This window comes from Hydra vulgaris, chromosome 01, assembly GCF_038396675.1.
Source record: "Hydra vulgaris chromosome 01, alternate assembly HydraT2T_AEP".
Lineage (NCBI taxonomy): Eukaryota > Metazoa > Cnidaria > Hydrozoa > Anthoathecata > Hydridae > Hydra > Hydra vulgaris.
Genome location: NC_088920.1, coordinates 63,862,501 through 63,889,852, shown reverse-complemented (window position 1 = coordinate 63,889,852; position 27,352 = coordinate 63,862,501). Strand labels below are relative to the sequence as shown.

The window sequence follows — 27,352 nt, the reverse complement described above, 5'->3', positions numbered from 1 at the left end:
GTAACCCAGCTAGGAACCATAAGTTAATAAAACGTTGAAACAACTTTGCGCGTTGCGTTTGCCCAAAATTGGCCGCCAACATTGTTTTTATATCATTTTGGTTACAAATGCGACGTCAGCAACAACAAAAAAACCATTGTATTTTAAGTCGCCATTATTTAATATTTCACATTGACTTATATTTTACGTCGGCGAAACGTAGTTTTTTAAGTTGATTTAATATTATATTCTACGTTTGCACGGCTGCATACATTCTCGGCATTCTACTTAACGACTTATCCAATTTGTCAAAGTCAATTTTATGCCACTCACTAAAAAGTTTTTTCCTCATCTTATGCATCATTAGGCATTAGATTTTGACCTAACTTTTAGTTACACCTATAAAAATCCGATAAGAGAAAGATCTTGTGATTTAGGATCGTATGCATCCAAGCTTGCCGTAATAGGCGAGCTAGGATGCATAAACAAGATAAGTGATAATTCAAGCATTAGATTTTCAAATAAAAGATAAGGTTTACAAAATAAAAATACTTATAAGAATTTTATGACTAATTTTTTAAAACATTTTTCAATCAGAATCGCACTTTTTAACCATTATTAATGCTATATGTTTATATATAAACAAATATTTTTTCTTAGCATGTCTGCTAAAAACAAGTTTGTGAATTTGTATATAAATGTAAACATATAGACACTGACCAGAGTATTCTTTTTTTCGTAGGAAAGTACTGCACCAAAACTTATTAAAGTTTAGTTTTTTGACGCGCTCTCCTACGTAATAAAGAGTATTCTCCTCACCCTTTTTATATATTTTTTGTGTTTGTATACAAGTACTAATACTAACATATTTTAACCATTTAGATGGATCAGCCTTGCTGATGACAATTGCTTAAACCGGTCATAAAAATGATTTTGCATCTGATTAAGGGCACATTATTAACATTTTTTTTGCTCTGGCTTGATATTTCGTTACACAAGTAGGAGAAGAGTATATAAGCAAAATATATTTCTATAATCAACAGAAATATATGAATGAAATATTTTATGAAATAAATGGGCAGATATACAAATATCTAACTTTTCTCAATGCAAACACAACCTTGATCCACTGTATATAGTCCAACGTTATTCCAACATATATGAATCAACGTTGATCCAATATATATAATGTAGCATTAAACTATAAACATTGGATTAACGTTGGGGTATAAACATTAGGTCAATGTTGATCCATATACATTGAATCAACTTTGGGTTTAGATCGGAAAAACAACCAATTTTTGCGATGTTTTTCCATACGTTGGACCATTCTAATTTTGCTAACTATTTTTATTTAGGTTTTCATTAATAAAAATACGATAAAACTAACATTGGATCAACGTTGTATTTGCAACGGAGAAAACGGCCGAAGTTCGCGATGTATTTACATACGTTGGTCCAACTTTAGTGTGCTAGCTGCGATATTATGCGCTCAGCACTTTTAAGAAGAATGGGAGTATAGACCTATAGCATGAAAAAGAAGAGTTATCTCTGCCTTTGAGTATCGCAACTACGCGTGGTAATTTTAATTGTGCAGGAAAAACTTCCATTACATGCTTATATAACAAACGCTTTTTGAATAAAAATTCGTACAATTGTGTTCATCGGTAAATTATTAGTATTTTTACAACTGTGAACCTGGTTATTTTCTGACATATGATGATTACGGAAGCGGACACAATAAGACAACATCAAAAGTTGCTTTATATGAATGCAACAATAACATTTCCCTGTTATAGTACACTTAAAACAATACTTATTTTTTCATATAGACCATAAACTACTTTAAATTAACTTTACGCATTTATAGTTTCAGTAGGTTTAATACATTTTTGATCATTTATATAAGTATATCAAGGGTAGTGTACTTTTCTTTAAGGTTATTTTTTTTGCAATTTTACTTTAGCTTTTGGTCAAGATCAACTTAACAGCGGATTTAGAAACCGACTGTATGTTTGTATTAAATAAAAAACTTTGTTGTAAAATGTTAATGCTCATTTGAGGATGATTTCACTGTGGTACACCAACTCATTACTTGATCGCTGTCATGTTTGTAGATGGCTCTAACCTCTTTTTATCTGATAAAAACATTACAAAATTATTTTAAACATCGAATTAACAAAAATTTCTGAATGGTTTAAAACAAACAAGTTTTCACTTATTGTTGAACAAGTTGATTGGAAACTTTTTCATGCAACCATTTTTATAAAAAACTTCTGCCTTGCGATTTACCATTACATTTTATTGAAAAAATTCTTATAGAGAGTAATTAATATAAACTTTTTGGGTATCTATATCAACTAATACCTTAATTGGAAATATCACATAGATTTCTTGTGTAATTAAGTTGCTAAAAGTTTAGGACTAACGTATCAACCTAGAGATGCTTTAAATAAACGTAGTTTAACTCAATTATGTCACTCCTTTATGCATTTAAATAAAGCAAATATTGCTTGGTGTAGTGCTAAAAATCCAAACTTAGGCCTCCTTATTGTCAAAAAGAGCATGTTGCTCGTCTTATTAATTTAAAGATAAATTTACTCATACCAAGCCTCTGATATTTGAAATGAAAATCTTGACAGCTAAATGTTTTTAATATTCTTTGTTTTATGTACAAATGTAAAACTAATTCCAAACCAGTTTCTTTCCATAATTTATATACCTTAAGAGATAAAAATAAATACAACTTAATAAATAATAATTTAATTCGTCAACCACTCTTTCAAACTAAATTTTGGAAAATCAAGCATTTTATTTCGTTGAGCTTCTCTTTGGAATAAAGTAGTTTTTTTAAACATTTTGATTTTTATTTGAAATGGAGTTGCCTCATTCAAAACAAAAGCTTAAGGAAATCATTTTGTCTATTGATGATATATTTTTGCATTTTTTAGCATTGAATAATTTACTTTTTTGTTTTTTATGCAGTGATGCAACTGAATATGTATATAAATGCACTTAAATTTTTCTTGCGCTTCATACACTTGACCATGGATTTGATTTTTATGAGATTTTTAAAATTACGATTTAAAACCAATGAACATCAAGTGTTCATCGGTTCTAGATAAACACTTGATGATCTTCTGCGAGTTCCACTATTTTTTATTTATTAAACCAAATACTTGTATATTTTTTGATTATTTATATTTTCGAGCTGTAAAAAGATTTTTTATTCTTAACGATTTAGTTTATTTGTATAAAGAACTTTATACTTTGTATAAATTTTAAGATTTAAGTTCTTCATTAGCGGTTCACTGTGACGAGACCTAATGGTCTTCTTTGAGTATCCGAATTCTTTATTTATATATTTTTTATTTATTTATTTTTACAATATCTTCACCTGTTTTTTTCTCTTGTGTGTTTATATTTGTATCTTAAACATAGAAATAAAGAAGAAAAAAAAAACTAAACTAATTGCAAAGTAGATTTCCGCATCACTCTAAATTAAAACAAGACTTTTATCCCTGGATTAAAAAAGCCGACGAACCCAGTAAAACAATCAAACTAGCACAGGGTTGAAAAAAACTTTTATTTGTTTCAGTTTTTCATATTTAAATGCTTTAAAAGTAAAAATAAAAACATGTATTTGAAATTTCAATTAACTTTTTGCATTTACCAATATAAAAAGTATATAAAACATATATATAAAACATCAATACTCTCATCCTGACTAACCTATGCCCCTCCCCCACCACCACCACCTCAAATTTTCTATTTTTTTTTATAAGTTTGATAATTGAAAATTTTTTATGGCTCGGATGACCCCTTCAAAAAGATAATTATAAAATTTGCTTTGAAAGATGAAAAAAAAAAAAACATGATTGAAGTCAACAACCACTTGATAATGGATTCTTATCTTGCTACTTCATTTTCGAAGCAAACATACTTTTTTGGTATAACTTAAATTTTTAAAATAAATTCTTTTGTTTTAAAATAGTTTTAAATAAAAATAAGCTAAGCCATTCGCTTTATTTTTTGTAATTCAGTTTCTACGCTTTGAGTTTATTAAACATATAAACCCCATATTCGTTTATCTGCAATTTGAGAAGTTGTAATATTAAAGGGTAGTAAAGAAAAAATTTGAGATTCCTAGTAATCCCCTTTGCAGATAACCCTGCGGGCGACCATGTTTATAAGTCAATCTAATATTTATATGCTGTCAATCTAGCATTTAAATGTTGTTGATCTAGAATTGATAACTTTTTTTATTACTGCAATAATATGGTAGCTATTATTTGTAATACTATTTTATACATTTAATTGTTATTTTTGTTATTATTACAGGTATTATTAATATTATTTTTAGTTAACATTCTTTTTTCTCTTTTATGTTTTTAATTTAATTTTCCTTCTTTATCTTCTTTTTTTTTAAAAGAATACAACTTTGATGGAGCATTTAAGTAAACCTTTCTTTAAAACAGGAAACAAGGAACATCAAGGAACAACGCCTTTGAACTTTAAAATTTAACAAAATGATTTACGTTTTGTATACTATGATTTAATGTAAATAATACTAAATATACTCTGTTGATTCCGTTAAACCTTTTCATTCTTTGTTTTGACAACATGAACATAAAAACGAAGCACTCGAGAACGTTTTTAGGTGTAATTCTTGACGGTAATTTCCCTATACTTTTTTATAGTGCGTTCATAGTAAATAATATTTGAAAGTTATGGAGTGTAAAAACGTTATTAAACCAAAGCTGTTTTAAAAATATATAGTAGACAAAAATTTTAAGACAAATGTGTACAATTTTAACTATAGTGCCGTGCTAAAAAAGTGCAAAAATTTTAAGACAAATGTGTACAATTTTAACTATAGTGCCGTGCAAAAAAGCAGTATCTCCAATTTTGGTTAAAATTGAGATATTGGTACCTGGGCGGTAACGATGGGGTTTTGTATAAATTTTACAGTAAAAAAGCATGTTAAATATTTAACGTTTTTTGAAACTAGAAACAAAAACACAGTAGATCTCAATAAGTAGCAATTAAGCAGTGATTTGGAGTTACTGTTGCTTCACTTATTTTTGAAACATTCCAATGCTTATTTTTAAAACGGATCAGTACTGTGTCTAAACCTGTTTAGTCAATTTCCTAACATTTTACTTAAGTGAAGATACTGTTTTTTTCCTTAGCACGGCAGTATTTCCTCATCTAGTTTTAGCAGCCGTGGTGTAGTAGTTACGGCTCAGGATTCAGAACTGGAGGTCAGATACAAAAATTTTCAAATGCTAAGCAATGGTGCTCTATGATAAGACCGTAAAGACTTCTTCAAACACCTAGATACCAAAAAAAAAAAAAAAAATTAAAGATAGCAATATTTTTAACCCCGGAAAAACTACAAACTAACATCGCGTATATATCAAACGCTAAAAGAAAAACTCAATCAACTCAAGTTTTTTCTCTTATTTTTGCAAAAACAAAACAAGTTTAATCTTCTATTCTAAAATTATTTTTTAAAAGTAGTGAGATAATTTGGGATAAATGTTTCTAAGTTTTTGGGTGGTTCATGGCTTTCTTAAAGTATACGGCTTAGTTTTCCGCATTTTTGCTGAAAAGAAAAAGGCTTTTAAATAAAATTACTATTTTTTAATAAGCAACAAAAGTAAACAAAGAAAAAAGGTTTAGTAGCATAAAATTTTTTATCTTTTAAGTTTCTATCAAGTCTTTGAAATATAAAGAAATATTGTTTGTCTTGCATTTATTAAAAATATCTTTTGATGTTGAAATCAAAAACCGTACTTATTGCGTTGTCTTTCTTAAAACTAATAACTTTAAGGAATATATTATTCATTATTTTGATTGTAAGATTTATCCAAGTCTTAGATTCTCAAACAATTTTCATTAATGAAATGGAAGATTTTATTAACCAACAATTTTTTCAAAACGATCTGAGCAGTTTTCTAAATTGCAAATCGGCGTTTCAAATTAAAAGTCAAGTCCAATAGTGCAAATGCGTCACAAATATTTATTACCCAGATATTACCTCGAGTAGCATTTGGTATTGTCAACTGTCTAGTAGATAAAATTTCAATATATTGTTTATCTTGAGAGTCATAGCTTAAATGGGGAGTAGGCTTAAAGGGGAGTAGGCTTAAAGCATCCAACTACCGGCCAGTCTCGCTCACTTCCATACCTTGCAAAATTATGGAAAGTATTTTACAAAAAAGAATAATGGAACACTGCGTTGCTAATGGTCTATTTTCTCCAAACCAGCATGGCTTTGTTCATCGTAAGGGATGCGTATCAAACCTTTTAGAAACTCGGGATATCATGACGGAAACAACTCACTGCAGACACGCAGTAGACGTCATTTACACAGACTTTGCAAAGGCGTTTGACAAAGTACCACATAAACGCCTTCTTATTAAGCTGAGAGCGTACGGTATTCAAGGCGCTCTCGTTGACTGGATCGCAGCTTGGCTAAGCAACCGATGTCAACGAGTGGTTATAAACGGCATTACTTCTGACTGGAAAGGAGTCACTAGTGGAGTGCCTCAATTTGATATCACTTGTTCTCAAAGCTTCACATTTTCAGTCAATTGCTTCAGCAAAAAAATATGTCAATTGATATTGGATTACAACATACAAAGGCTATGCTATTATCTTTTGATGATTTTATAAACACTTTTGAACAGATTATAAAAGAAGCACAAGAAGCATCGGTAGATGTAGATGTTATAGCACAGTTGACTGAGCGGTCTTCTTGTGATACTCAAATATTAAGTAGAAACAAAGATTGTCCAGAACCTAGTTTATCAAAACGGAGAGTACATAATCTCAAGAGATTATGTACTCTCCGTTTTGATAAACTAGGATTATACAGACCATAAAAATAAAGGAAATGAGAATTATTACAATATTGATATACCGAATGAAGAAATCGAACCAATAGGCAGTGATTGATCCAATTAAATGCTGTGATGATATTGATATATGTGATCTCATTTCTGAAATTGATGATGAGTATAACCATCTAACTCCAACGGCTGAAGATAAGTTTAAAGAATCTGATTTTGATAAACTAATCAATAAAGTAAAAAAGGTTTCTTTATTCAAGCTTCGTGACGTTTGCTTAAAAAGTTTTGAAATGAACATAGCAATTTTGCAAGATCTATTTGAGTATTAATATATTGTCTTATTAAAATAATGAAATAAAATATAACATTTTTTACTGCGCTTCTTTAGTTGATTCATTTTTTTGATCTTTGTAAGTTAAAATAAATTTTAAAAATTTAAATCTCTAAGCTTTAAAGATATAGTGACAATTATATTTAAGTCTTTTTAAAAATAAGCCTAGAACCAAAAAGTTCAATTCTTTTACAATTGTTTTTCAACTGTTTAGACTAAAATTTTGGTTTTTACTATCATTTTTGTTCAATTTACTATCATACTCTTTTATGAACTTGTAAATGATTTTATATTCTTTTCGGAAATTAGAAGAAAATGTATGTTATGTTGATGTGATATATAAGTTCACATTTGAGGTAATTTAATTTTTAATTTCTAAGAGACTTAGTACAAATAGATTTTTTAAGATTCTGTTATATATGCGGTATACATACGGTATGTTATACATGCGGTAGTGGTGTAGTGGTAGAGCGCTCGTTTCATAAGCGAGAGGTTTCGAGTTCGATTCCTGCCATGTCCCTGGTAGTACCGCGCTCAACTTGTTTCTCCACGCAGCGGCCATATTCATCAAGGTTTGTGTTTCGGAGTTAGAGAGTTGAGAGAGGGTTATGACCACAAGTAGCCTCCTCATCTGTAGTACCGTCTCGGCCTTGGGGAGGTGAATTATTAGAAGAAAAAAAAAATATATATATATATACTTTTTAAATATATTTTTCTTATATGATATAGGCGTGGGTAAATCTGCAGTTAAGCGGCGTAAAATAATATTATACTTTTTACATAAAAAATCAACGATGGTGAGCGTATAGTTGTGTTACGCAATAGAATGTAATTCTATTTAATATTTATTAAAAATAAATTTAAAAGCAATTATTAGGTTTCATTTGAGTTTTAAATTTTGTTTTGGAGTTTTTTTGGCAGTTTTTAAAGTTGAAAGTTTTTAAGTGCGTTAAAGTTTAGATTTTTAATTTCAAAGTTTTGTATTTATATTATTCCAGGTAAGCTTCCATTAAAGTTTTATCGTTAATTAAAAATTTTTTTCACTTTATAAATAGATATTATTAAATTAATATTACTTGTTTAGCGTATTTAAATATTTACATGTTTAATTAGATGGCTATGCAACAAGTTGGTCGTGGATGTCCAAGTGCCCCTTTGACTATTGTTGGAGTTGATGAAATCTTTTCTGAACAGGTTGTGTTAGATAAAAATTGGCGTTTAACAGAGCTTAGTCACAGCATAAGAGAACCACTAAGTGCTTTACAGAGGCTAGCAAGGCGTAGACTTATAAAAAATAGCTTACAGTGTAACACTTGTCAACAACCATTTGGTTTAAGCGCATATAAAGATGCTGAGGATTTTTTCCGTTGGTACTGCAAGAAATGCAAACAGAGGCAAAGTGTTAGAGAAGAATCCTTTTTTAGCCCAAGTAGGTTACCACTACAAAAGATAATTTATTATATTTATGGCTGGAGTCAAAATATGCCTCAAAAAGAAATCCAACATGAAGCCGGTATGAATGACGCTAGTCATACTTTAGCTGATTGGGCCAACTTTTGTCGCAATGTTTGTGAAGTTGAACTCAAAACAAATCCTGCAGGTATAGGTGGTATCAATGCTGACGGGACACAGATTGTAGTTGAAATTGATGAATCGAAGTTTTTTCATCTCAAATACCATCACGGGCAATGGCGACCAGGTCATTGGGTGTTTTTGGTGGTATTGAAAGGGTTTCGCAGAAGTGTTTTTTGGTAGAAGTTCCAGATAGGTCTGCTAAAAGTCTTTAAAACGCAATATTAGAATTCATTTTGCCTGGAAGCCATATCGTTTCAGACGGATGGGCATCTTATGCTGGGATTGAAAGGCTAAATGATGGAATTTATTCGCATGCTGTTGTTTTCCATGAACGTCACTTTGTTGATCCGTTGGATAACGAAATCCATACTCAAAACATTGAGAATTTATGGATGCCTGCTAAGTGTAAACTGCGACAACAGTTTGGAACCTATGAAGATTTATTTACATCGCATCTTCATGAATTTATTTGGCGACAAAGATATAAAGAATTCCCAATTTTCTCAGCATTTCTAACTTGCATTTCCCGTCAGTATCCTCTATAACTGCTAAGTTTATAAAACGACTATTTTCATAGCCACACATTTTTATATATATATATATATATATATATATATATATATATATATATATATATATATATATATATATATATATATATATATATATATATATATATGTTTATATATATATCTATATATATATGTATTATTATTATTATATATTTTAAATAAGGTAAGATAAATGAAAATATAATTTGTTATATTTCTTTTCAATAAAAAACTGCATGATCCTTTTAAACAATGTAAAACTCAAAGATTAAAGTTCACTTAAAATTTTTTTTTTTTTAGTCTTCACGAACGAGAGCGCAAAAAGCAAAATAATATATTTATTTTACGCCGCTTAACTGCAGATTTACCTAGGCGGGTATAAAAAAAAGTGTTATATGAATTTAAAAACAAACAAATCCTTTTAAGATTTTTTTATGAATAAAACCAATAGAAGGGTATTAAATGCAGTATTATTTTACATATCAGTTTTATTGCTGTAAGATATATTTAAATGTATTAAATATAGCGCAACTATAAAAACAAAAATAAAATATGAAGAAATCATATAGTATTATTTTTATCATACAAAAGGATTATATATAGTTATAAATTATTTATAAGTATTAATTTTAAATAAATTAGCCCAAAATATCTTCAATTTCAAAATCGAACACAGTTTCTTCCCTTTCACTCGAATCAGGTATTTTCCATTCACTTTCATTGCCATAACTATCGTAATCAACGTCGTCTTTTTTGTCATTTACTATTGTAGCAGGTTGAATTATTGGATCCAAAATAGAGTTCCGTTGTTTTTGATTACATTTTCCGATCATTTTCACTATAATTTAAATCATTGATTGTAATGGCCAAGAAAGTGTTTTGTTTTGAAAGTTTGAAGTGCTTTGTGGTTGATTCTGAGTCTTTGGTCTGATATAAACATTGTAAGAAGACTAAAGGCTTATTCCACTGATGAGTTTAACCCAGATAAACATGATTTAGCTTTTTTGATTTTCCACAAACTTCATCTTTACCCCAACTCAGATATGTTACTAGTGTTACTCTGTTTCCAAAAGATGCCATTTTCTTTACTGAAACTTTACTTTTTAACTTGAAAATTTGAATAACCTGAAAACTTAAATAACTTAATAACTTTATATCAGATACTCAATTTATACTATAAAAATCGATTAGCAATCTGTTGATTATAAATGAGATATTGGATTTTTAATAACAAGTTACATATTAGCATAATAAATAAACTGCCACTTTTTTTAAAAAAAACCAGGAAGTTAACGCGGAAGTATACAGGGATATATGCACTACTTTAAATAACTTTAAAATACGACAAACTAGTTTATCAATCAGTTAAGCAAAATGTGTGATTATAATAAAAAGAAATTGTCTTTATTATCTAAAAGTTCTTATTGTTTAAGTTGACAAATTTCCAGAGAAAACTGAAAACCCAGACTATTGTTTTAAATTCTGTTGCAACACATCCATATTTTGCCTGCTTTTTAACATACTAATTATTTATCTATTAACATAACACAGAATAATACAGAACAGTTATAGCTGTTTGAAATAACTTGTTTGATTTGTATTTTTTGATTTTACATCAGAATATTCAAAAATTATTTTTTTCATAATTTTTTTAGCATATCCTGAATGAAATAGTTTCGTTTTTTTAACTAGTAAAACAAACAGTTTTACAAAATTACATCATTTGAGAAGTTTTTAAAAGAATTACTAAAAAACATAAAAATATCAAACTTTATTTTTACCAAAAATTTATATTTTGCATGGGCTTAATTTCGCCCGTGTAAGCTGATTTGCACAGATGTATATTTAAGTATATATATATATATATATATATATATATATATATATATATATATATATATATATATATAAATATATATATATATATATATATATATATATATATATATATATATATATATATACATACACATATATATATATATATACATTTATATATATATTTATATACATTTATATATATATATATATATATATATATATATATATATATATATATATATATATATATATATATATATATATATATATATATATATATATATATATATGTACAGGGCGTTAGCCAAAAATAAATTTTATGCCGCGTTTTTGCCGTATTGGGAATTTCTAAAAAACTCAAAAAAACAATTAAAAAAAAAAGGGCAATCGATTTTTGGGAATTTTAGGCCCATTGGGAATTCCGCGTTTTACCCGGCACCATTGGGCTAGCTAAAACCCTGATATATATATATTTATATATATATATATATATATATACATATATATATATATATATATATATATATATATATATATATATATATATATATATATATATATATATATATATATATATATATATATATATATATATACATATTTATACATTAGCATATAACTATTTTTAAATATATTTTGATACAATAATATATTAACGATATTTCGCTAACCTATTGTGGTCAGTGTCATCAGATAATAATAAAATGTTACAAAATAACATAAAACAGTCTGTTTAAAAAGAAAACATTATAAGCGTAAAATATAAAAATTAATTAAATAGTATAATAATGACCTCAGTTTATTTTTTGTCAAAATGAGTCCCCAAGTTTTTGACTTAACCTTATCCCAGTCATCTCGATTTAGAACACCTTACCCAATACCTATCTCATATCAAACTCTTGCTTTGTTAATGCCCAGGGATTCTCTAATTTTTCTTATCTTTTATTCTAGAACGACTGCCAAAATCTTAGAATTTAGCCAATCAAAGTTACCACAGCATGTTCTAAATGTTTTGTGGCTCTTTATCATTCTTTGACCATTTTTGATTTTTACAGGCTTTTTGTTGTTCTGCACTTTTTGAAATAATTTTCTTTTTGGTCCCACCAATATATATATATATATATATATATATATATATATATATATATATATATATATATATATATATATATATATATATATATATATATATTATATTTTTAATTGATTAATAATACATAATTTACTGAAAAATTGTACTGTTCACTTTTTTTTGCTCGCCAGTGTATATGCATATATATATATGTATATATATATGTATATATGTATATATATATATATATATATATATATGTATATATATATATGTATATATATATATATATATATATATATATATATATATATATATATATACACATATATATATATATATGTATATATATATATGTATATTAGGGATATGACTTTTTTGCAACCTACTAGGCCTGTATCGTAATTCAATGAACTTTTATGTAAAAAGAACGAATAGATGTTTCATTTTGACATATTTTGAAAAAAGGTCACCCCAAAACCAAAAAATCGAATTTTCAATAGGTACACTTTTGTACAGTAAATGAATATTAAAGGCTGAAGATGTTGTAAGAGTCATACTCCTGTTGTTTTTTTATTTATTTATGCAACATGTACTGTGATATAACAAAAAACATTATGTGATATATAATTATACAAGTATTACAAAATTAACAGTATCAAAGCGTCTAGTACAACAATATACATAACTGTCTGTGTCTATAGGCCTACTGTGTTTAGTACATGGGTCACATGATGCTCACGTCTCATAAAGAGTCTAGCGCTTATTACTTAGAATGAATCGAAGTTGCAGTTTGTCTTTCTTTCTGCAGGAAGCATACAGGTCTTGCATCACCTTGATTGCACGTTCAGCTATCTGATTACTTCGTGGTATGTCGATGACGGATGGCTCTTTCTTCCAGTGATTTTTGAATGACTGCAATGCCTTTTTGTAAGGCTTCAATACATCAGATAAATTCTTGAAGTCATTGTCATTGTACTTTTGACTACTAAACCAATGTTCTGCCCACTCATATGAAATGAACCTGCAAACCTTCTCCAAATTCTTTCTCGCTTCAGGCATAAGAATGAACGCCAGAATGGCGAGAATGGCTCTTGAGTTCCATCTGGCATTGCTCATATTAGGAATGTTCTGAAAGTGAATCAGAGGGAAGTTTCTTTGTTCTTCATAGAACCTAAACACTCTTGTTAAATGGTACAAAAACTTCATATCGTCTCTCCACCCTGATTTATCAAGAATTTCTACAGTTCCATTCACAAACTTATCCTTCAGTTCATCATACTTATTCAACAGTTCAGACACAAATGGGTATTCAATGTTTGGAGATTTGGTATCACCCCCAAGTTCTTCGTCCATCACCAGACGGAGAATCCTGTCTAGTACGTGATGCTGACAACCGATAAATTGTGGTATTGTGACACCCTTTAATTTAAACATACGTTGCAACTTCACAACAACTCCATTTCTCTTCCCAGTATTGACGTTTGTTGTATCAGTAATGATCATCTTAATTGAATTCCACAAATTGTATTCATCAATAAGTTTGGCAATTTTTTCAGCAACAGTTTCAGCTTTGCCATCTTTTAAACGCAGTGCATCAAGTTTCACGTCAGTTCTTTCATTCTGAAGTACAACTACCTGATATTCCTTATCATCTATTCGTTTGCCGTCAAAGTGTAAGGACCACTGTTCCATTTTAAGTTGTTGTATCATTTCTTTTTTTAATTTATCTGCCTCTTTGAATATGGACTTGTAAATTGCTGATTGACTTGGAGTTGGAATATCAATACCTTGTTGTGATAATACATTGCATATTTTAGCAGCTTTCTTTGTGGAAACTCCACTTGATGTAACCATACTTACAGCAAATTTACTTTTGTAGTGCTTTCTAGTTTTTTTCTGAGTGTCCTCATCATCGTCTTTATGACCGTCGTCGTCTTCATCATCTTCACTCTTACTTTTGCAGTTTTCAGATTCAGTACCACTGTCTGTGGTAGACAGGACTTGTGATGTGGAAGGTATTGCTGTTCCAGACTGGACTTTCCTTCTCTTGGAAGGGTGAATGGTTTCTTTACTTGCCACTTGTCCTGTTGAGTACCCCACCTGTCCTTTACTTTCTTTTTGTAGGTGGTATAGACGTTTATCTTCCGAGGATAACCACTGGCCATTCACTTTCGTGATGTCAAATAATGCATTGAGAACATCATATTTTCCACGCTTGACACATTCATCATAGACCTTCAGCACCTTCATAAGCTTTGCTCTTATCACTTGATCAGACACACGTGGAAAATTCAGTTTATTGTCCCACAATTTTGTAATTTCCTTAGAAATTTGGTCTATTTGTTCTTTTCTTCCTTTAACATATGCTCCGAGAAACTGGTATCTTCCTACGATCTGCAATTGAAGTGGTATTCTGGATTTTTCATCGAGTGAATGTTCTTCTTCAGCCACGCTTCCTCTTCTTCTGTGTGACTCTTGAAATCTCACCAAATTTTTAGTCCAAGTTTTCTTGTTCTTTGTTACTGTGGTATGACTTTTCTTGTGAGACATCATATAATATTGTTACGACTTTACGGATAGCTGAGCGTAAATATCCGTTTAATAAAGTCGTTTAATTAATAAAATACTTTAACTGTATAGTAATCCAATTATAGTTCGATAATCCAGTCAATGTTGATAACAGTTCGATAATCCAGTCCGTATCCTAACAATAATGCTACAACTACTTATACTTCGTACACTTACAGCGTCTTTAGTTCGCTACAGTAGTTCCTTATTAGCTCAGTTACACGCAGAGTACTTCATAGAACTATTCACATTATCAACACTGAGCTCTGACAGCAGCTCGCTTATATAATTATTTAGAGCTTCCAGAATGTTCTACTAAGTTCTATAATCTTCTACAGTCTGTTACAGTCGTCTATATCACCGTGGTAACACAATGACGTCATCACATAACAATTCCAAGTATTTGCCGGCACACGGCCGTTTCGTTGCCATGGTAACGAGTGGCGTTATATTTATAAATTCATAACAAAATAATGAAATAAATAGAACTAAGCTGAGAATTAAGCTTAAGATTAAAACATCGGTCAAAAATGAATGTATAAAAATGGTAAATCAAATTTTTATTTTGGGGGTGACCTTTTTTTGTTGCAGAAAGCTATTTGGGCCTTTTTTCATGATTTTAGGTAAAAGTTCATCGATTTATGATACAGGAAACATTTTATTTGAAAAAAAATTAAAAAGTCATATCCCTAATGTATATATATATATATATATATATATATATATATATATATATATATATATATATATATATATATATATATATATATATATATATATATATATCGTCAACCACTATTCATATACATAATAATATGTGTGAGTAGATGTACTTAAAACCTTTTTGCGCGTCTAGGTATAGAATAAATGTTATCAAATTAGAAAAAAATGTCAACTAAAAAATATGTGAGTTAAAAATGAGGATATGCATTGTCATTACAACAGAATATCTAAGGACTATCATATTCTTCAATACAATAAATTATTGTGCTGAATAATACTAAATAATAAAAATTTTGATGCCGAATACTAAATTCCGTACAAATATTTTTATTGAATATTGGACAGAATTCAGTATTCTGCAAAGGAATTAAATTGAATCAAATTTTGCCACCTTTAATGAAGAATTTTAATATGAGAAAATTGGAATGGAAGTCATAAAATTTGTAATATATATATATATATATATATATATATATATATATATATATATATATATATATATATATATATATATATATATATATATATATATATTTATATATATATATATACACCTATAGATTGATGCCTTTGGGAGTATAAATGATTCTTAATGTTTTTAATATTATAAACAATACTTTTATTTTTTTTTTGGTGTAAATCATGCGCGGAGTGTTGCTATATCGACTATCTTATAGGCTGACTCGCAACGGAGTGCTGCTACATTGACTGACAAATAGCCTGACTCGCAACGGAATGCTGGTACATTGACTATCTTATAGCCTGACTCGCAAGGGAGTACTGCTACATCGACTGAGGGTTTAGTTGGGGCAGCCTGTCTCTAAAGTTATATAAAAAAATTCCGGTCCTGCATTTTAATTTTTTTTTTGTGTCAACAAAATACGGAAAAACTTTCTGAGAACCAGTTAGGAGTATGAATTTATATATATATATATATACATATATATATATATATATATATATATATATATATATATATATATATATATATAAATATATATATATATATATATATGTATATATATATATATATATATATATATATATATATATATATATATATATATATATATATATACATATATATATATATATAAATATATATATATATATATATATATATATATATATATATATATATATATTATATATATTATTATAGATATATAGATATATATAATATATATATCTATCTATCTATATATGTAGATATATGTATGATAAACCTTCAGTTAAGCGTTATTAAAAATATTGTTATGAATCAGAAATCAAAAGTGTATCATGTTGTCTGACTCTTACCTTTACTCACTACTTTTTTTACTTATTAAAATCAGTTGACAAACTACACGTTCAAACAAAGTTTATAAAAAAAAGCTATTAAATGTATACATATAATAAATACTTAATTGATTAAATAATAGTATGTATTTGAATTTAGAAAAATTGAAAAGTTATGAATAACAACAAAAAAAAACCAAACACATACAATCTACTTGATTTTGCTGTTTCCAAAGAGAAGAGGGTTTATGATTGTCTTTTGGAAACAGCAATAGAACGAAGGAATGGTAAAATATAATTGATATTTTCTCTATTTGACTGTTTCTTGATAGTTTTTATTTCAAAAGATTTTTTTCATGTACTTCTTTACCTAGAGTTAAGAAAATACATGCAAGAAAAACTTTTTAAAGTGTTTACATGTTGTTTTGTAAAGTTTTATCACATTAGGTTTTCTAAAACTTTTTAAATTGCTAGTAATAGTAGTTCATTACCTAATATGCAGTAGATTTTACTTAATCTGCAGTAACTTTAGATTAGTAGTAGAACTTTAGGCTCACAATCATGAAGTTCAAGGTTCAAATCCACTCTACTCCTCTGCAAGTAGATTCTCAATCTATTTATTTGTGCAGCGGCCAAGGTTTTGGGTTTAGGGTTAAAACAGTGTTTCAAACAAGTTAGAAGCCTCTCTGACTATAGCGGCCCTTTGGAGCATTGGAAGGTGACTTTATTATTCAAAAAACCTTTGAGAAATTCACTCAATAATGCTCATCTTAATAATGTATTTTCAGGCCTCAGCAGGAAGCTAACACAGCTCTCTCTTACACTTCCCTAAAATGGTTAATGGGAGCAACTTATGGCTTTTGCAAAATTGTAATTTTTTCTCTCAAAAGTATAATTATCATTGTAACTAAAATGAAAAACACAAAGTCATTTAAAAAAAAAAATGCAAATCATTTTGATTAGATTGGACTATTTGATATATATAAAATTATTACACTTTATTAGTGTGAAAACCCAATGACAATATCTTGCCTACAAAGTTTTTTAATGGCGCAATAAATAACGCTTGTTATGTATATATTCTTGCAATATTAATGTTTTAAACATGCTTGTAGCAAGTATAAAACCAAGTTTTGTATTTATAAGCAATTTTTTAATGAATAAACAGATAGCTCTTGTAAAAACCAAAAGCTCTTGTAAAAAGCTTTTACGAGAGTAGCTTGCATGACTCGCTGTGTTCATTTTAGGAGAGCTTTTCTCCGCTCTTGCACTCATTTACTCCACCGAGGCCTGTATTTTTAATTGAAAATTAAATTTTAAATAACATCTTCAAAGAGTTTTTTAATAAAGTTAAAATAATTAAATGTTGTTTTCATAGTTCTATATTATTTTTATCATAGCTTTTATAATACCTTCTTTTCTTTTCTTGGGAAACTACTTTGTTTTATATATTTTGACACATGTTCATTAGATTTAAATTCAATTGGACAATTGGTATCAGATATAGTATAATAAATTGATACATCCTAATTTAAGTATAAGCCAAGTTTACTCAAGCTCAATTTGAAAATCTCCTTGAAACCAGCTTTAACTACAAATCAAAACTCTATAAATTTTACAATCTTTAACTTTTACAATCTTTAACTAAGCTCATAATTTATGTTGAAAACAGGTGTTATAAACATGTTATTGTTTATGCTTTATAGTTATGTTTATTACCCATTTTTTAAGACTTTTATTTTACAACCATGCTTTATAGTACAATTAAACATTTAATATCTTATATAATAGGTAAATTAAGATACCACTCTTGCTATAGAAGCCTCCTCAGTTTCAGCTCATGATCCAATCATATGTTTATAAAAATAAGTTTTAACACACAAAATGTTTGTACCACGATGAAGTTTTTTATGAATATTATTTTGAAGTCTAGTTTGAAATATGTTTTGTTATTGCGAGTTTGACCGCTATTGAACTTTTTCAGAATATTGTTGTAGTATTCTTTCTTGCTACAAAATAATACAATTTAGATATTTTATCAAGACAGTGAATACCATAAAAAAACCTTGACTTTTTGCACACAAAAATTAATGTTTTATGTCATTTTACTATTTGTTCAACTATGACTGAGCAAAAAAAAATTTCAAAAATTCATTTTTTAATCCAGATCTAGGCTTTTGTTAATAGATATACACTAGTTGTAATGATTACCTTAATAAGTACCAGTTTACTGAATGAATTTTGCTAGTTTAGAAAAAATTCTTTGTTGTAGTACCGGTTGTTTTAAAAGTTTTGTTTGTGCTTTTGATTTAAAATTGCTTCAAATTATTATTATTAATTTATTTAAAATCTATATAAAAAGTTTAATTAATAATTTTGACATATATTTGTATATACAAAGCATGATTTCATGATTGAAAATCTATTTCTATCAAAAATTGTAAAGTCTTGCTTTTTATATATACTTATATATCTTTTAACCACGCTACCTCCTCATAGATGAGTTTACAATCAAAAAAATTTTTGAATGGTTTCCTCTGTAACAAGAGAATGCTACAGAGCAAACTTATTCTATGGATTTAGAGGAAGCTGTTCAAAATGTCAGAAGTAATCAAAATGGGGGTGAGCCCAAACAGGATACGACATTTCCTTTTATTTGAAAATCAATAATATGTGATATCAATCATGCACAATAATTTTGAGCAGCAACCGTGTTGGAATATTTTAAGCAGCAAACATGATAGTATTTGCAGAAAAAAGAGAGGCAACCTTAAAATGATGGGAGAGAAGAGCCGTGCTTTCGAAAGTGCAACTGCACTGGGCCCCCAACGTTTAAGTTCTGTTGTTTTATTATACTAATATATCTGTTGTTTTATTGTTTTAAATTGTTAGTTTTTATTTATTTTTTAATCAGTTTTGTTTAACATTTTTAAACTCACTTGTTGTTTAATTTAAGTATATATACAGCATTTAATTACCTCAAGTGTTGAAAAGATGTTATGAAAGTGGCACACAAAAAAGAGTAAAACAGATCTGGAAAGTAGCAGAATTAAATAGCCTTGCTGGATCATTAGATAAATTTTTTAAACGAGGCAAAAGTTCGTCAGTTTCTAACATTACTTTATTCAAAATATGCAATTTAAATGGTAAATCTCAACTTGAAAATGATAATGTTGAAGAAGATATGAATGAGCCACAATTTCAAAACATTGATACCCAGAGCAAGAAAGTAGATGGCAAATCAGGATCCAATAGCATCAATATTGAGGATATTATATCTAACAGAGCTTCAGAAATTAGTGATAATTTACAAATGGAAAGCATCACTCAACCAAAATGCAATTATGATATATTAGATCCTGCAACATGGCCTGTTACATCGACCACAAACAACAGATGTTTTTGGTAGAGCAGTCACCAAAAAGTATTAAAGATATCCATTATAAAAGAAATTCTCAATAAAGATGTTTCAGTAACACTTTTTTTACCGACAAATAAAAAATGGTGAAAAAGAGTTAAGAAATTAGCTTATATATTCCAGGCCTTGTTATGAGATTTCGCTGCATAACAAAAATGCGTAACACATTTCTAAGTAACTTAACTCAGCAAATATATTTTGTATTATTAGAAGTTATCTTGCATCACTAGCGTCTTTTCAAGTATCGCATTGTAAATAAAGTTATTTTATTAATGCGTTAAAAATCATACAAACAGTTTTTTTTTTCTCACTATAACAAGTTACAAATAAAATCTAAGTTCCTATTTGAAAAATTATTTTTATTATTTTTTTCAAATATGAACTAAATTTTATTTAAAAAAAAGTATTTTTTTCATAAAACATAAAATAATATTTGCTTCTTTTCTTATAGTTTTACAGTTGGTTTTTGGTTATTTTATTAACTGTTAATAAATTTTTTCTTATTTATTTTGTGAACTCTTTTTAATTATGTTTTTAAACAATAAAGAGTGTTTTTTTTATATTTATTAGTTACGGGTAACAAATTCGTGATCATAATTTATTTTCATAAATTAAACAAACGTCATTAAAACTTTACATTATTGAATTAACAATAAAAAAATTATCTTATTGATCAAATTTTTACATTAAAATAAATCGTGCATTTTTTAAACTATTATGACAAAAAATAATTTTTATATTTAAAAGGAATTTATATATTTAATTCTTGAAGATAAAACTTAAAACACTTTATTTTTTTTAACTAATTTTTAACAACAACAAAAAAATTATTACTGTTTCTTTAACAAAAAATCTATTAGTTTACAATTGCGGTTAAATGCTTTTACTTACAACTTTTTTTTCTGAATAAACGTCACGTTAACAACATCAAAAGATAATTTGAATATTCTTAAAGAATAATGGTTTTGTGCAGCGAAAAACTGCTGATCGCGTAGGCAAATCGCCTTTTCGAAGGCAAAATGCGAGCTGCGTAACGCTTCTTAACAAGGCCTGATATTCTAATTCAACAGGAAAAAGTTTCTGCTTCTTTTGTCATTTGTTTTCATTGGTAAAGATAAGCATAACTTCAAGTGGATTTTCTGATTATGCTCATACAGGAATACGATTATCTGAACATGAATCTTTAAAGCAACATCTTGAATTAGTGCATAAATGGCGAATTCTAGAATTTAACTTTAAACCCAGAACAGGAATTGATCATCTCAATGAAGATGTGTTCAACTAAGAAAAAGGTAGATGAGGAATAATTTTAAAATGTATTGTAAAAGCGGTATTGTTTTTAAGCAAACAAAATTTAGCTTTTAGGGGCAGCAAAGAAAAACTCTTTGAACTAAGTAATGGTAATTTTTTAGGAGTAATTGAATTACATGCTGGTTTTGTTCTAGGACTCAAAATGCATTTAAAATCAATCACTGATACAGAAAAAAGAGTTACATCATATTTTTCTGTGAAAAGTCAAATCGAAATTATCTTACAACTAGCTTCTAGAGTTTTACATACAATAGTAAGTAATATTAAATCATCATAATACTTTTCAGTAATGATAGATCTACACCAGATTTTTGCAAGAAAGACCAGTTGTCCATCATTATTCGGTGTGTTATAATAGTGGACCAAAAGTTCAAGTCAGTTAAACTTTGTAAATATAATGTCATCAACCGGAGAAAATTTAGCAAACGTTCGTATTGAGGAATTAGAAATATTAGGAATTAAGATTTATGATTTCCGAGGTCAGTTGTCTGACAATGCAAGCAATACGAAAGGAAAATATAAGGGAGTAAAAAGTCAAATTTTAGAAGTCAACAACAAAGCATGGTATACGCTGTGTGATGGGCATAACATCAATTTAGTTATAAATGATAGCGTTAAAAACACTATTAAAGTCAAAATTATTTAACTACATTAAATAATTTATAAAATTTTTGCTGCATCAACAAAGCGATAGGCTTTTTATGTAAAATATTTAAAAATTAATCTGAAGGCGCCAAACAATACTTGATGGGAATATTGCTTTAAAAGTATAAAAGCTGTGAAATACCAGATAAAAGAAATTAGTCTTGCGCAAGATAAATATAAAAATAGTCATCCAGATTGTAAAACTCATGCTGCATTTTTAATAAAACAAATAAAATCTTATGAATTTGTTGTGCTCACAACTATTTGATATCACTTGTTCTCAAAGCTTCACATTTTCAGTCAATTGCTTTAGCAAAAAAATATGTCAATTGATATTGGATTACAACATACAAAGGCTATGCTATTATCTTTTGATGATTTTATAAACACTTTTGAACAGATTATAAAAGAAGCACAAGAAGCATCGGTAGATGTAGATGTTATAGCATAGTTGACTGAGCGGTCTTCTTGTGATACTCAAATATTAAGTAGAAACAAAGATTGTCCAGAACCTAGTTTATCAAAACGGAGAGTACATAATCTCAAGAGATTATGTACTCTCCGTTTTGATAAACTAGGATTATACAGACCATAAAAATAAAGGAAATGAGAATTATTACAATATTGATATACCGAATGAAGAAATTGAACCAATAGGCAGTGATTGATCCAATTAATTGCTGTGATGATATTGATATATGTGATCTCATTTCTGAAATTGATGATGAGTATAACCATCTAACTCCAACGGCTGAAGATAAGTTTAAAGAATCTGATTTTGATAAACTAATCAATAAAGTAAAAAAGGTTTCTTTATTCAAGCTTCGTGACGTTTGCTTAAAAAGTTTTGAAATGAACATAGCAATTTTGCAAGATCTATTTGAGTATTAATATATTGTCTTATTAAAATAATGAAATAAAATATAACATTTTTTACTGCGCTTCTTTAGTTGATTCATTTTTTTGATCTTTGTAAGTTAAAATAAATTTTAAAAATTTAAATCTCTAAGCTTTAAAGATATAGTGACAATTATATTTAAGTCTTTTTAAAAATAAGCCTAGAACCAAAAAGTTCTATTCTTTTACAATTGTTTTTCAACTGTTTAGACTAAAATTTTGGTTTTTACATTTTTGTTCAATTTACTATCATACTCTTTTATGAACTCGTAAATGATTTTATATTCTTTTCGGAAATTAGAAGAAAATGTATGTTATGTTGATGTGATATATAAGTTCACATTTGAGGTAATTTAATTTTTAATTTCTAAGAGACTTAGTACAAATAGATTTTTTAAGATTCTGTTATATATGCGGTATACATACGGTATGTTATACATGCGGTAGTGGTGTAGTGGTAGAGCGCTCGTTTCATAAGCGAGAGGTTTCGAGTTCGATTCCTGCCATGTCCCTGGTAGTACCGCGCTCAACTTGTTTCTCCACGCAGCGGCCATATTCATCAAGGTTTGTGTTTCGGAGTTAGAGAGTTGAGAGAGGGTTATGACCACAAGTAGCCTCCTCATCTGTAGTACCGTCTCGGCCTTGGGGAGGTGAATTATTAGAAGAAAAAAAAAATATATATATATATACTTTTTAAATATATTTTTCTTATATGATATAGGCGTGGGTAAATCTGCAGTTAAGCGGCGTAAAATAATATTATACTTTTTACATAAAAAATCAACGATGGTGAGCGTATAGTTGTGTTACGCAATAGAATGTAATTCTATTTAATATTTATTAAAAATAAATTTAAAAGCAATTATTAGGTTTCATTTGAGTTTTAAATTTTGTTTTGGAGTTTTTTTGGCAGTTTTTAAAGTTGAAAGTTTTTAAGTGCGTTAAAGTTTAGATTTTTAATTTCAAAGTTTTGTATTTATATTATTCCAGGTAAGCTTCCATTAAAGTTTTATCGTTAATTAAAAATTTTTTTCACTTTATAAATAGATATTATTAAATTAATATTACTTGTTTAGCGTATTTAAATATTTACATGTTTAATTAGATGGCTATGCAACAAGTTGGTCGTGGATGTCCAAGTGCCCCTTTGACTATTGTTGGAGTTGATGAAATCTTTTCTGAACAGGTTGTGTTAGATAAAAATTGGCGTTTAACAGAGCTTAGTCACAGCATAAGAGAACCACTAAGTGCTTTACAGAGGCTAGCAAGGCGTAGACTTATAAAAAATAGCTTACAGTGTAACACTTGTCAACAACCATTTGGTTTAAGCGCATATAAAGATGCTGAGGATTTTTTCCGTTGGTACTGCAAGAAATGCAAACAGAGGCAAAGTGTTAGAGAAGAATCCTTTTTTAGCCCAAGTAGGTTACCACTACAAAAGATAATTTATTATATTTATGGCTGGAGTCAAAATATGCCTCAAAAAGAAATCCAACATGAAGCCGGTATGAATGACGCTAGTCATACTTTAGCTGATTGGGCCAACTTTTGTCGCAATGTTTGTGAAGTTGAACTCAAAACAAATCCTGCAGGTATAGGTGGTATCAATGCTGACGGGACACAGATTGTAGTTGAAATTGATGAATCGAAGTTTTTTCATCTCAAATACCATCACGGGCAATGGCGACCAGGTCATTGGGTGTTTTTGGTGGTATTGAAAGGGTTTCGCAGAAGTGTTTTTTGGTAGAAGTTCCAGATAGGTCTGCTAAAAGTCTTTAAAACGCAATATTAGAATTCATTTTGCCTGGAAGCCATATCGTTTCAGACGGATGGGCATCTTATGCTGGGATTGAAAGGCTAAATGATGGAATTTATTCGCATGCTGTTGTTTTCCATGAACGTCACTTTGTTGATCCGTTGGATAACGAAATCCATACTCAAAACATTGAGAATTTATGGATGCCTGCTAAGTGTAAACTGCGACAACAGTTTGGAACCTATGAAGATTTATTTACATCGCATCTTCATGAATTTATTTGGCGACAAAGATATAAAGAATTCCCAATTTTCTCAGCATTTCTAACTTGCATTTCCCGTCAGTATCCTCTATAACTGCTAAGTTTATAAAACGACTATTTTCATAGCCACACATTTTTAAATATATATATATATATATATATATATATATATATATATATATATATATATATATATATATATATATATATGTTTATATATATATCTATATATATATATATATATATATCTATATATATATGTATTATTATTATTATATATTTTAAATAAGGTAAGATAAATGAAAATATAATTTGTTATATTTCTTTTCAATAAAAAACTGCATGATCCTTTTAAACAATGTAAAACTCAAAGATTAAAGTTCACTTAAAATTTTTTTTTTTTTTAGTCTTCACGAACGAGAGCGCAAAAAGCAAAATAATATATTTATTTTACGCCGCTTAACTGCAGATTTACCTAGGCGGGTATAAAAAAAAGTGTTATATGAATTTAAAAACAAACAAATCCTTTTAAGATTTTTTTATGAATAAAACCAATAGAAGGGTATTAAATGCAGTATTATTTTACATATCAGTTTTATTGCTGTAAGATATATTTAAATGTATTAAATATAGCGCAACTATAAAAACAAAAATAAAATATGAAGAAATCATATAGTATTATTTTTATCATACAAAAGGATTATATATAGTTATAAATTATTTATAAGTATTAATTTTAAATAAATTAGCCCAAAATATCTTCAATTTCAAAATCGAACACAGTTTCTTCCCTTTCACTCGAATCAGGTATTTTCCATTCACTTTCATTGCCATAACTATCGTAATCAACGTCGTCTTTTTTGTCATTTACTATTGTAGCAGGTTGAATTATTGGATCCAAAATAGAGTTCCGTTGTTTTTGATTACATTTTCCGATCATTTTCACTATAATTTAAATCATTGATTGTAATGGCCAAGAAAGTGTTTTGTTTTGAAAGTTTGAAGTGCTTTGTGGTTGATTCTGAGTCTTTGGTCTGATATAAACATTGTAAGAAGACTAAAGGCTTATTCCACTGATGAGTTTAACCCAGATAAACATGATTTAGCTTTTTTGATTTTCCACAAACTTCATCTTTACCCCAACTCAGATATGTTACTAGTGTTACTCTGTTTCCAAAAGATGCCATTTTCTTTACTGAAACTTTACTTTTTAACTTGAAAATTTGAATAACCTGAAAACTTAAATAACTTAATAACTTTATATCAGATACTCAATTTATACTATAAAAATCGATTAGCAATCTGTTGATTATAAATGAGATATTGGATTTTTAATAACAAGTTACATATTAGCATAATAAATAAACTGCCACTTTTTTTAAAAAAAACCAGGAAGTTAACGCGGAAGTATACAGGGATATATGCACTACTTTAAATAACTTTAAAATACGACAAACTAGTTTATCAATCAGTTAAGCAAAATGTGTGATTATAATAAAAAGAAATTGTCTTTATTATCTAAAAGTTCTTATTGTTTAAGTTGACAAATTTCCAGAGAAAACTGAAAACCCAGACTATTGTTTTAAATTCTGTTGCAACACATCCATATTTTGCCTGCTTTTTAACATACTAATTATTTATCTATTAACATAACACAGAATAATACAGAACAGTTATAGCTGTTTGAAATAACTTGTTTGATTTGTATTTTTTGATTTTACATCAGAATATTCAAAAATTATTTTTTTCATAATTTTTTTAGCATATCCTGAATGAAATAGTTTCGTTTTTTTAACTAGTAAAACAAACAGTTTTACAAAATTACATCATTTGAGAAGTTTTTAAAAGAATTACTGAAAAACATAAAAATATCTAACTTTATTTTTACCAAAAATTTATATTTTGCATGGGCTTAATTTCGCCCGTGTAAGCTGATTTGCACAGATGTATATTTAAGTATATATATATATATATATATATATATATATATATATATATATATATATATATATATATATATATATATATATATATATATATATATATATATATATATATATATATATATATATGTATATATATATATATATATATATATATATATATATATATAAATATATATATATCAGTGTTTTATATAGCCCAATTGTGGGGGGTAAAATGGGGTTTTCCAACTGGGCCTAAAATTCCCAAAAGTCAATGGCCCATTTTTTTTTAATTGTTTTTTTGAGTTTTTTAGAAATTCCCAATACGGCAAAAATGCGGCATAAAATTTATTTTTGGCTAACGCCCTGTATATATATAT

The 27,352-nt window shown here is 28.0% G+C and overlaps 1 protein-coding gene across 2 annotated transcripts in view; it reads left to right on the top strand.

The window, feature by feature from the left end:
• Nucleotides 1-16,915: 16,915 nt before the first annotated feature.
• Nucleotides 16,916-27,352, top strand: part of LOC136075524 (uncharacterized) — an 82,070-nt gene continuing 71,633 nt past the window's right edge. For both annotated transcript variants that reach the window (XM_065788914.1, XM_065788913.1), the window contains exon 1: nucleotides 16,916-17,045. In XM_065788914.1, the coding sequence (XP_065644986.1) occupies nucleotides 16,934-17,045 (112 nt within the window). In that variant the 5' untranslated portion in view covers nucleotides 16,916-16,933. The remainder of the gene's footprint in view (nucleotides 17,046-27,352) is intronic.